This window comes from Balaenoptera acutorostrata, chromosome 17, assembly GCF_949987535.1.
Source record: "Balaenoptera acutorostrata chromosome 17, mBalAcu1.1, whole genome shotgun sequence".
Taxonomy (NCBI): Eukaryota; Metazoa; Chordata; class Mammalia; order Artiodactyla; family Balaenopteridae; genus Balaenoptera; species Balaenoptera acutorostrata.
The window spans coordinates 76,814,145-76,827,354 of record NC_080080.1 but is presented as its reverse complement, the minus strand read 5'-3'; the positions used below and the strand labels follow the sequence as shown (position 1 = coordinate 76,827,354).

General features: G+C 42.4%; 1 protein-coding gene across 2 annotated transcripts in view; it reads left to right on the top strand.

Moving 5' to 3' along the window:
• Positions 1-12,094, top strand: part of UBXN2B (UBX domain protein 2B) — a 31,143-nt gene extending 19,049 nt beyond the window's left edge. Inside the window, exons 7-9 of one of the 2 annotated variants that reach the window (XM_057532208.1) lie at positions 55-192; positions 6,986-7,147; positions 8,129-12,094. In XM_057532208.1, the coding sequence (XP_057388191.1) occupies positions 55-192; positions 6,986-7,147; positions 8,129-8,291 (463 nt within the window). In that variant the 3' untranslated portion in view covers positions 8,292-12,094. The remainder of the gene's footprint in view (positions 1-54; positions 193-6,985; positions 7,148-8,128) is intronic. The other variant, XM_057532209.1, reaches the window with a different exon arrangement.
• The last annotated feature ends 1,116 nt before the right edge of the window (positions 12,095-13,210 follow it).

The following is a 13,210-nucleotide window of genomic DNA, read 5'->3' as shown; positions in this document are numbered from 1 at the left end:
TGCCATTCTGACAGGTGTGAGGTGGTATCTCACTGTGGTTTTTCTTCTTTTAAGAGAGATTCCCCCGGAGCTTCAGCACCTGGTTCACAGAGGCCACGTGAATCTGGATATGGAGGATCATCAGGATCAAGAATACGTAAAACCTAGACTGAGGTTCAAGGCTTTTAGTGGAGAAGGACAGAAACTTGGGAGGTAAAACCCTAAAATGCGAAAAGTACTTGTCTGTGTTCAACATGAATTTTCTTTGAGAATAAGAAAAGCAAAATAACCTGGAACGTATAAACTAAAATATAAACTATGAAGACCTTGCTGATGGAACTGGGTGTGCCAATCTGGTGATAACATTAGTAGGTGATACTTACGTAGCGGTTACCACATTCCTGGCCCTCAAAGCACTTTTACAGTCATTACCTCATTTCATCTTTACAACTGCTCCTTGACGTAGATCCTGTTAATCACTCCATTTGCAGATGCAGCAGTTTGCCCAGGGTGATTGAGCGAGGAAGTGGTTAGCGTGTGAGCTTCAAACTGGGCACTCTGGGCCCCGAGTCTGTGCTTTTTACCACTGTGCCATCCCGCCTCTTTCTGATTACGATTACGTGGGCTCACAGGGGGAACTGTTGATTAGATAAAACAGTAGGTATCTTAGATCACAGCTGTAAGCATCCCTGTCTGCCGTAGGTAATTGTTAAGCTCTTGAAGCCAAAGCAATGTGCTTAAGTCGGTTATTTTCGATATATCTTAAGCAGCCAAACTCTTTCTTCAAGTTATGGAAACACATAGAGAACTCCTCTTATTGCAGGAAGAGGGAATTGTCTCAGACATTTCCAAAGAACCCTAAGACTTTGCCGAGCACAATTTAGAAACCATTGTGCATGGTGTAATGTACGAGTGGACACCTTTACAATAGCTACGGCTTGCCTCTTCATAAAGCTTGTTACGTGTGCTGGTAAACATGACCCCCCATTTGTCCACACGTTACTGCAGGTGGCATGTTGAATTGCGGTCTTAGCCATGTTTCCAAGATACCCTTTTGTGCACCCTTTGTTCCTTTTCACATGATTCCTTTCCTTCCGAGTTCTTTTCAGTTGCCTTGTGCACACCGGTTCTCTCTTCCCCTCTCATTTCTCAACATAAGAAAGAATTCAGTATCAGCTCTCTGCACCTGTCTTTCATTTCTCAAGTCTCCCTTTCTGCATCCTTTTCTCCGATTAGAGGCTGATTTCTGAGACATGTAGAGAATACAGGAACATGTGTTGACCTGGCTTTTTTAAGGACAGGTCTACTTGGAAATTTTCTCCCTCATCTCTCTTTACTTTCAACACAGTCAGGCTTCTCCTGAATTGTCCTATTTCTTCCCTCTGTTTTTTTTTTATAACTACGACCCCCAGATATTTTTTTAATATTTTCTAGCACTTCTCATTTTTTACTTAATATTTATTGAGATTATGATTTTTAATTAAAACACAGGTTAAATGCCCAGTCATCTCTTTGTTTCATACACTTTCTTTTTCTATTATTTAAGTGTATGACCAAGAATTAAAGTTAGAATGCATATCTTTGTTAGTAGAAGTACAGTTGACCCTTGAACAACACGGGGGTTCGGGGCGCCGACCCTCCAAGCGGTCGAAACTCCTCTTATAATTGGCTCTCTGTATCCACGATTCCCCATCCTCGGATCGTGTAGTACTCTATATTATAGATCATGTAATAGTGTTTGCTGTTGAAGAAAATCCACGCGTAAGTGGACCTGCCCAGTTCAAACCTGTGTTTTTCAAGGGTCAGTTGTATAGTAAACCTAGAATTGAAATTGAAGGAGGTTGCCTAAAGGGAAGATAGCTAAGAAGACCCAGTGATTATAATTGGCAGTTTGAACTCATGAAAATAACGATTTATTATCTGATTGATTATAGTATCTTACAAAGGCCAGCCTTTTTACTTATAAGGGAAATAACTAGAGAAAATGACATTTAAAAAAGGAGAAAATGGGCTTCCCTGGTGGCGCAGTGGTTGAGAATCTGCCTGCTAATGCAGGGGACACGGGTTCGAGCCCTGGCCTGGGAAGATCCCACATGCCGCAGAGCGGCTGGGCCCGTGAGCCACAACTGCTGAGCCTGCGCGTCTGGAGCCTGTGCTCCGCAACGAGAGAGGCCCGCGCATCGCGATGAAGAGTGGCCCCCGCTTGCCACAACTGGAGAAAGCCCTCGCACAGAAACGAAGACCCAACACAGCCAAAATCAATCAATCAATCAATCAATCAAACATACGCATCTGATTCAAGATCCTCATTAAAAAAAAAAAAAAAAAAAAATACCACTGCTTTAAAAAAAAAAAAAAAAAAAGGAGAAAATGATGAAGGAAGAATGGCAAAGATTAAGTGGTGATAATGCTGTGTTAATCATTAGCCATATTGGTCAGGGTTTTTGATTATAGAAAACAGAATCCATTTGCTAGATTAAATAGTAAGGGTTTTCTTACAGAGCCTTGAATAATTTATAGAATTTCTGGAAGAGATAGCAAACCAAGCTTCCCTTAGATGGGAGAAGCAAACAGAACTTTCTAGAGAAAACACCTCCTGTGCCCCATCAGTTGCTCAGAGCCTTTGGAGCTGGGGCCCAGAGCTAGGACACCCCATCGTGACTGCACTGGGAGAGTCAGATGCCTCCAGGACCTTGGGGACCAGAAGAGCTGCATCATCTCCACGCCATGGTCTTAACTTTCACCGTACAAGTATGTATTTGTTTGCTTGATGGAAGGGTGAAATCCTACAAAATCCTAGCTACAAGGGAGTCTGAGAAATGTAGTCTTCAGAATTTCCAGCTTCTGATACACGGGAAATTTACACAGGAGATTAGCGTGGTGGTGTGAGCCTGTGTGATGTACATGGATCCAGGTGCGGAATAGTTGGCTATGTATATTCTAAGAAGGTGAAGGGTTGCATAGAGCATTTTAGAGGGCTTCATGTCAAGAACTATATTAAAACATAAAAGTTCTAACAGTCAGCCTTTTTCTATTCAGAAAGTAACTTTCTAAAATGGCTTATTTCCCAAGAGTTCCAGACAACTATTTACTGAACAGAGAAGTAACTAAAAAGAAGCAAACGAAACAGAATGAGAAATGATTCCATTGTCTTCCATAGTTGGCAGTCTAATTGCAAACAGAACTTTACATAGATGGAAATTGACTTAATTATTTGTAGACCACAATAAAATGGGGTAAACCTAAATGCGATAGAAATATTACCCAGTACCTTCACGTAATATTATAGGAGCAAGCAAACCGTAGATGTAAAACTACAAATTTTTGATAGTAGAACAATACAATTATTTAATAAAAATGAGCTTGGTGAGCCAGGTAGAGCTAGAAAACCTCAGAATCATTTTTGATGGGCAGGGCTAGCATTTCTGATAGACATTCACGGTAGGCTTTTGAGCTGGCGTGTATGATGATACAGATCGTGATTTGAAGTAAATCTCTCTCTGCGTCAGGACAGTCGCTGCCTGTCTGGCACACTGTGCATCCAGAAGCTTCCGTTTGCCGTTTGGCCCGAGTCCGGCCACTGCACCTGAGGCGTGCCTTCGCCTTGGTCCCTGGACCCTGGAGGGCCCTCTTCTCTAACGTCTCACAGCCCCTTCCTTCCTGCCTCTGCTTCATTCTCTGACCGGCGGTTCTGCAGCCCCTTGCCTGACTGCACAGCCACTGGATCTGTCTGCCGTGTGCAGTCAGTGCCGTGCTGGGGACGCCCGTGCTGGGCAGGCGGCCGCCCCCCTCCCGCCCCCGGACGGCTGAGCCCGGGCGTTCCCGGCTTTCCCACAGTGCCCGTTCTACCCCTGCCCCTCACTCACAGCAGCTCTGCTGGCAAAACAGAGCCGGACAAGAATCAGCTTTCTTAATACATTCCTCTTAGCCTCTGAGTTTATTACGTCCATCCTCACCACCCTCTTTTAAGTCTGAAGAAGATGGGTCTGAGGGAATCACTCCGCTTACAAGCTACATCCTTTCCTCCAGTTTGCCTAGAAAGCTTGTTTCATCAATTAACTTTCTTCTTTTCCTTTTTAAAAAATTTTTCTTTTTAATGGAAATTCTTGAAGCATACATACTATATATTAAAAATGTCACTATGGCTTGATAAATTGAATGATGACAAGAAAGTTTGAAATAACATGCAGCCGTGACTTTGAGAGCTAAATGTTAAAGTTAATATGACTTTTTTTTTCATTATTCCAAATTTTTTTTATTTCAAATTCATTGAAAGAAATAAAATTATATTTAAAAAAATGGAGTGATCTCACAGACCGAGGAAAGCCAGGGACAAAAAGCACAGGTTAAGTACTTTTTCCTGAGAGGCAGATCTAACAGCTATAGAATGGTCTTTCTTCCTTCCTAGCTTTTGTCAACACACTGACCAGCTTGTTCACTGCCTATCTCTGTCACTCTGAGGGTATCTTTCAATCTCTGGGACTCAGTTTTCCTTTCCTGTAAAATGGTGTGGTTGGCCTTAATTATCTCGAAAGGCCATTCCGGCCCTCAACTATTATTCCATGTAATTTCACGTTGACACACACACATCCTACAAAGAAATGCATGAAAGCTTTTCTTCCCTAGAGTCCCTGCCCTGTACTTTATTTTAATGTTTTAAGAAGTAGCTTACCTGGGAGTTCCCCAGTGGTCTAATGGTTAGGATTCCGGTCTTTCACTGACGTGGCCCGAGTTCAGTCCCTGGTCGGGGAACTGAGATCCTGCAAGCCACTCGGCCCAGCCAACAAAAAAAAAAGGAAGAAGTAAAGAAGTAGCTTACCTGGTCAGAATCTATAGAAAGCATTAAAGTACAGAAGCAGCAATACGAGGCAACTTGATGTCGTGGGAAGAACCTGGGAGGAACCTGAGCTTTCTCATCTGTCGGTGGGGTAACAGGGGTAACTTTTCCTCCCCTAGTTGTTGTTAGGGTAATAGTTACAATGCTAATAGCTAACTTGGAGGTAGTGCCAACCATATAAAAGCACTGTTTGACGTGCTTATATGTCTAATTAATTGAAACAGTGCTGCTGTTGTCTCTGTTTTACAAATAGACATCAAATCTTAACCCTCTCTCAGTCATCCTAAGGGATTCTTTGATAGTCTTTGATGTTGATTCTCTCAAATACTGAGACTTAGATGGCTCCCTATAAATGACCTTCTTTTGAAAAAAATTGAATAAATATATATTTATTAGTATTAAAGTCCTATGAGCATTTGTGCTTTAGTCTACTGTAAACCTAGCTCATCATGACTCCAGTTCCCACCCACAAACTTCCTCAGCATATCTGGCAAAGTGGGAAAATTAACTGGCACTTACTGCCAACACTTGGCCTTTCCTTGGGCACAAAGAGGTTAAGTGACTTGCCCAGAGTCACATGTCTAGTAAGTGGCAGAGTCAGTCCCGGAGTCGGGCCCCTGCATCCGCGCTGTTGCCCACTAAGCAACAGTGCCTCCCTCGCTCCAGGATCTAAATGAAATAGCAAATGCTGCCGCGGCTGTGCTGGTGGTGGTGAGGACAGTGTGCAGACCTGGTCATAAGGGTGCAGAGGGAGAGGGAAGAGGCTCTCTGTGCTCACTGACTCCCGTCCCCGCTTCGGGTTTCGTCCCCCTCCCTGTGTGAGGGACGCTGGACTGTTGCAGAGTAACCCACCTTGGCGGTGCAGCTGTTTCAGTCCTCAGTTCCAAACTTGAAAGGAAATCCCTTAATACTACCTGAGCAGTGACGGCAGATCATCATTTTCTCCTCTTCCATCTCTTTATCATACACATTCTGAAATTAGTTCTAAAATATGTGTCAGGAAGTAGCTAAGGAAAGGCGAAGTGTTAGCAGTAAGTACCAGTTAATTTTCCCACTTTGCCAGATATGCTGAGAAAGTTTTTGGGTGGGGATTGGAGTCATGATGAGCTAGGTTTACACTAGACTAAAGCACAAACGCTCATAGGACTTTAATACTAATAAATATATATTTATTCAATTTTTTTCAAAAGAAGGTCATTTATAGGGAGCCATCTAAGTCTCAGTATTTGAGAGAATCAACATCAAGACTATCAAAGAATCCCTTAGGATGACTGAGAGAGGATTAAGATTTGATGTCTGTGAAGAATTTCTAAATTTCTTTTCATTTGTTTTAATTGCTTAATCAAAAGAGCACTATTTTTGAGATTCGCTTTCGGCTTACAATGATGGGTCATCCTGCTAGCGTTAGAAGGCACCGTGGTCACTAGTAACCAAGGTCCAGTGGTAAGAGGTTGTATCACACAAGGTTCATTATAAATTCATCACCATATATATTAAATTTCATTTCTCACTCACACTTAGGAACTACTCTTTTGTAAAGCAGTAACTACTTAAAGCAGATTTTTACAGTAATATCAACGAAGTTTACGTTAATAGCTTAGTGCTTATGATATGTACAAATATGGCTGCTATCTCTTGAAACACTGTTCCAAGCACTATATGAAGGACTTACTATAACAGACCTACATGACGTATTATTATTTCCCCCCCATTTTATAAATGATAGAACTGGGATTCAGAGAGATTAATTTAGGTACTCGAGTTCACACAATTGACAAAGCTGGGATCTGAAACCAAGTCTGTCTGTGCTCATGGTCAGTCCTGGACGTTAACTCCAAGTTGCTCAGGTTTCTGACTGAAGACCATTGTGCTGAACAGTCTCATGAAATTTCAAAGGGATTGGGGAGGAAGGAATACAGAGTTAGGCTTTCAAAAGAGGCTGGATAAACTAAATCAGAATCATAGGACCCAAAGTAATTTTAATATAATGAAAGAAGTTGGAAGAAGAATAGGAGACCCCGAGGAAGCTGTGTTCTCACTGGGGCAGAAGCCATGGCGGGATGACTGGAGGTCAGGTGAAAGTCTGAGTGGTTGTTCTACTGTCTTCAGGTTGTCGTGCATCTTACGTATTCAGATTTACATTCTGATTCTTTAGTTCTTCTTTCTTAGCCTCACACCTGAAATAGTCAGTACGCCTTCCTCCCCAGAAGAAGAGGAGAAGTCACTACTTAATGCAGTTGTTCTTATTGATGATTCCGTGCCAACGACCAAAATTCAGATCAGGTTAGCAGACGGGAGCCGTTTGATACAAAGATTCAATAGTACACACAGGTAAGCTTGGGGTGACTTATCTTTGTAAAACTGGATGCAGCTTGAGTCATGAAGAATACGAAATTCTTTACATTTACTTTTGAAGTAAGTTTTTGACAGAAAACAAAAACTTTAAAAGAATAATAGCTGTGTGTGAGAAGTGAAACATTTAGTACTTAAACATCCTCTGTAAACTGTCCCAATACTAGTGCAAATGCAGATACCACTCAAAAATAAAGAAAATTGTTAAAAGCTGTGGTTTTGCACCATTGCTAAAACCATGAGAAGTTGAATCAGATTTGATTTGCTTTAGTAAAACCTGATTTGGACTTTACTCCTTTAAGAATTTATGAGAACCCTGATTAGGATTAACTTTCTACATAGCAAATTCTTTATAACATAAATTTATAGTGTAAATAAAGTTTAATTGTGCTCTTTTCAAGTACTTCAAATAAACAGTTTTAAATGTCATTTTAACATTCATTGTACATTTGTTGTGCTAATAAGATATTATTTTTATTTGTTCATTGTATCCCACTAAGAGATACATTTATGATCTTAGTTGAGCTACTGTATATATGTGGGCGTAATTTTTTTCATTATTTTTATAACTTACACTTTTCATAGTTACAGACTCACACTGACACAGGCTCATCTGAGGTACCTTTTTCTGGGTCATGTGCTGCTAAGATATTTTATACTCTGAAAAAATAGGCCCTGTAGTGTAGTAACGTTGTTGACATTTCTTTGATGCATAACTCACCTAAAGATTGTGTCTGTTTACAGTGAGAGTAAATGTCAGGTGCGCTCCAAAGTTAATCCTCACATTTTACCATAAAGCCAAGGTAAATCCATCCATTGAAATTAAATTAAAGAAGGTTACAACACATTTAAATAAGGATAAGAATTGTGTGATTTTTTTTTTATTATCTAGTTTTAGCTAAAAGCTTAATTGACAGTAAAACCTTTGTATCACAAATTATTTTTATCTTATTTCTTCAGGATCCTGGATGTTCGGGACTTTATTGTACAGTCCCGTCCTGAATTTGCAACTCTTGACTTTATTCTTGTGACTTCATTTCGAAACAAAGAGCTAACAGATGAAAGCCTGACACTACAAGAAGCAGATATTCTTAACACTGTGATACTCCAGCAACTAAAATGATATTCCTCCTACCCGTGCAGTAGCGTGTAGGAACGATAATGTGCCACATTAGCGAGGAAAACACTTAGACCGTAAAAAGTTATTTTTATTATTTATACAGATAAATTTTGGTTTTATTCTTATTCTGTCTTCCAGCGTTAGTCTAGACAAATTTGGACTAGGAACAGATCTTGAGAAATATGTTTGAGGTTTTAGCTGCGAGGGCTGGCTTCTGTTGATAGCTTTTAAATATTCAGGCAAACCAATTTGATACATGATCAGCGTTAATGCAACAACATTTGTTTTCAGAGAAAATGAACAAAACCCCATTTTGATAAATGCATTTGGTAAAATCTGCACTAAAGTCTCTTGATGCTGCATTGATCAACAGCCATTAAGAAATCTTCTGATCAAATACTTTGAAAATTTTTCTGTAATGTATACTGAAAAGTATCTGTATCTGATTTTGAAATACTTTGATCATACGATAATCATTTCTCCTATTAAGATTTTACACATCCTTTTTCCTTGCTGATTTAGCTGTTTACTCATGTCAGAAAATACAGTTTAGCCTTGTATTTTACAGGACTCTGACCATCCTAAACTAGAAACAAAGACAAAGGTCAGCAGTTCCTGAGATGTGTCCACCAGCACTTTAGGTAACTCCAGTCCCTCGCGGAGCCTGCCATGATCACATTCATTTATTCATTCAACACGTTGTTCCAGAGGACCCACTACATATACTAAACACTGTTCTAAGTGTTCGACCCAGAGTGTAGTCTACCGCAAGACAAAATGAGTGTAGAAATACAGGAATGTAAATTCTGTCAGCCAGACTGGATCTGAAGAGTTACCAGCGTAAATGTCTGCGTTTCTGCTGACGCCAGGTATTTCCTGAGTAAGGGAGGCTACAGCAGGATGGGAGAAAAGCTTTTCCTTCTTCCCAGACACCATTTCATCTTTGGTCACCCCTCCTGGTTAGTCTTTTATTGTCGTCTTTTATTGCTGCTGTAACAAATTACTACAAATTTAGTGGCTTAAAACAGCCTAGGTTTCTTCTGTAGGTGAGATGTCTCACATGGGTCTCACTGGGCTAAAGTCAGGTGTCCGCAGGGCAGCATTCCTCTGGGAGGCTCTGGGGGAGAAATGTTTCCTTGCCTTTCCAACTTCGAGAGGCCACCTGCATTCCTTGGCCTGTGGCCCTCTTCCATCTTCACAACCAGCAATACTGTATGTCTCTGGCTCCAGTGTCATCACATCTCTTTGAGAACAGCCGGGAAAGAGTCTCTGCTTCTAAGGACTCGTGTGATTAGATTGGTCTGCCAGATAATCCAGGATGACCTCCCCATCACAAGGTCCACAGTAACCTTAACCAAATCCTTGAAATCCCTTTTGTCATGTAAGGTGACATATCACAGGTTCCTTCTGCAGGCACCAGGGGTGGTCTCTTCTTTGCCTCTTGCAACCTGTAGAGGCGGATGGCATCCCTTCCCTTATGGCCGTATCCCTCCACGTCTCTGCTTCTGTCCTTACATCATTTACTTACGACTTTGATTCTCCTGCTTTCTTCTTACAAGCACCCTAGTGCTTACATTTGGTTCACACAGATAATCCAGGATAATCTCCTCATCTAAAGTATGAGTGAGCATCTGGGTGTGTGTCCTGGGACACAGTTTCTATCTGTGAACCTAGAAACCCAGGTATCTGCTCCCAAATATAAGGGTAAGACAGGCATAGAATAATCGTTACAAACATTCCTCTTCAAAAAAATAGAAACTGGAAGGGAAAAAGGAGCCAGCAGTGCCAAGCAATTTAGAAGTTCAGCCAGGCACGCTCCGTTAGGTTTCGGGGCCTGGGAATAATCTCCTGTGGCTCACAGCAGCGTCCCATAGACGTGTGACTTTCCCTCAGGGTCTTTCCTTATACATGAGAGGTAGCAGGTGTTTGCAGCTGAGTATTATCAGCTTGTTTCTTGCCTGTGGAATCGTGGGAGGTTCAGCCATCTTTTTTCATTTCATTCTGTCTCTGTCCCTTTTAGTTTAAAACGGCAGTGTCTGTGGGTCTTCTGTGCATGTTACAGAAGTTGCTCCATTAGACCAGAGGCTCCTCCCCAGAGCTTTCCTAGATAATCCAGCTCTCTTTTTGGCCTTTTCTGAGATGGCTGAGGGGCTCTGTGAGTCACACTCTTAATCTCTTTAAAGAGCCTTTGATGTGACCTTTTTTTTTTTTTTTATCTTTCTCAGGTATTAGCAAAAAGTTATAGGCCACAATCTCATGTCTTTCCTTAGAGCCATCTTTCCTGACAGTGAATCTCTTAATGTCTTTGCCGTTCGCTCGGGTAAACTAAGAATTTCCAAGTCATCAAGTCCTGTTTCCTTCTTTTTTACCATTCCTTCCCTCAATTTATCTGCTTCCTCTCACGTTTTACCGTCATCAGTAGGGAGGAAGCAGGCTGCGCCTTCCCCGCCTTGCTTGGAAGTCTTTTCAGCTCGGTGTCCCGAGTCTCCCTCACGCCTCTTGCTTTCCACGCGGCTGCAGCCAAGCCTCCTGCCACCATGTCCCCGGCATCTCGTTTCCTTCCGCTTCCCGCAGCGCGCTCCGCAGTCCCTCCTGAGCCCTCCCTGGCCGCGCCTGTCAGGTCCCTGTCGCTAGTAGGCGTGTCCTCGCAGCAGCCGCACGCACCCCTTCCTCCTCGGAGCCCTGGCTGCCGTCCGCATCCACGTGTCTGATCCACGTGTCTGCCGCAGGGCTCAAGGCAGCCTCGGCTCTCTCTGTCGCGCTCCTAAAACCTCTCCCAGCCTCCACCCGCTGCCCAGGCGCAGAGCCACCTCCGCACTTGTAGGTCTTTGTTACAGCAGCGCTCACTTCAGGGTGTCTAGAAAAGCCCACTGTGCCTCCTCACTGCCACTTGACTGGAATGTGCCAGTAGGAGCTTTGCACGTGACCTTTCTCTGGGGCTCCCGTCGCTTCCAGGAGCTGAACTTACCCGTGTGAGGGGCGGATAGTGGGAGGGCTGCCAGACCTGCCCACCGCGCAAGTGTTGATCGCGCCACCACAGAGAAAGCTCGTTCTCAGTGTCGTAATCCAGAAGAAGAAGCGTAGTCCTAAGTCTTCTCCTCAGCATGGGAAGCTCTGTTCCTTTCCACTAACTGAAAACAACCTGGAGAATATATAAATGACAATTCAAAAAGTCAGCCTCTGTCCAGAAAGGTTACCAAGGATAAACTACATTTTCAAGGAGCAAAATCGTATTCCTGCAGAAATAATCTATTGAAACAAATTAACATTTCAAATAAACGGGCATTGCCCTGTTTTGGATTAACAAAATGGAGAAAACTATTAACCAGACCCTGTAAAATTATTTGAAACGTTATTCTTGTAGTTTCTTTTTAGTCAATTAGATGGAGTGCCTGTAGACACACATACAAAAACCACTGCCATTTCTGTATATAATGGTTCCAAAATAGATTCACATCTGGAGGGCGGATCAGACATCCAGAGGGATGAACAGTACTTTCGTGTGTTCTACAAAGTGTTTTGCTTCATTTAGAGTTTTCCTGAATTCTTTGTACTGTTGCAGTCGCTGTAACTTTTAAAATTTATAATCCTCTCAGAAGAGATTGTGTGACGTCAATTGTTTTGCATGACGTGTGTGTAAGGACGTTTTCACTTACCAATAAAGAATGTTTTCACTGAAAGTCATTGAAAATCCTTTTCAGAATTTCCTTTGATTTGCAGTTTTATTTGAGTGGCCTAGTGGAGTATTGTAAGGGTAACATTTCCCGTGGTACGTCTTTCTGATGGGCAGAAGAATCTGAGCTGTAGCGATGTGATCTGTTTCCATTACTGGTTCTGTTTTTATTCCACCAAAATAAAGGGGCAAATTTTTCTTCACTTCGGCCACACTGGATCTCTTGAAAACCTTGTCACGACATGTGTTGTTGATGAAGTGCCTCATGTTTTCCATTAAGAGTTTTTGTGGGCTTCCCTGGTGGTGCAGTGGTTGAGAATCTGCCTGCTAATGCAGGGCACACGGGTTCGGGCCCTGGTCTGGGAGGATCCCACATGCCGCGGAGCAACTGGGCCCGTGAGCCACAGCTACTGAGCCTGCGCGTCTGGAGCCTGTGCTCCACAACAAGAGAGGCCGCGATAGTGAAAGGCCCGCGCACCGCGATGAAGAGTGGCCCCCGCTTGCCGCAACTAGAGAAAGCCCTCGCACAGAAACGAAGACCCAACACAGCCAAAAATAAATAATAAATAAATAAAAAAAAAAAAAAAAAAAAAGAGTTTTTGTCCCTGATCAGCAATGCACATAAATACATATGTGTCCAGTGTTGTCATAAAGGCTAAGAAACACTTTCTATAATCCTCTATCTAATTTTGTTTTAAATAAGAATATGCCCTGTCAGTTTTTTTGTTTTTTTGTTTTTTAAGTATTAGTTTAATTATTTATTTATGACTATATTGGGTCTTCGTTTCTGTGCGAGGGCTTTCTCCAGTTGTGGCAAGCGGGGGCCACTCTTCATTGCCGTGCGCGCGGGCCTCTCACTATCACGGCCTCTCCTGTTGCACAGCACAGGCTCCAGACACGCGGGCTCAGTAATTGTGGCTCACGGGTCCAGCTGCTCCGCGGCATGTGGGATCTTCCCAGACCAGGGCTCGAACCCGTGTCCCCTGCATTGGCAGGCAGACTCTCAACCACTGTGCCACCAGGGAAGCCCTACCTAATTTTAAAGTATCTTTTAACTCCAAGTAAATGTTTTGTAAAAGGAGCCCCATTGCATATGTATAACAGTGTGCGTGGTGTTTGTACAGCACATATAAATTACTCATGTGGCCCAGAACTAACAACTGGCTATATAGTCTACTTAGCTTATACTTAACAATTTGGCCTCTTTAGAATTTAGAGCTATGACCTAAGTTTCTGAAAAAATAGGAGG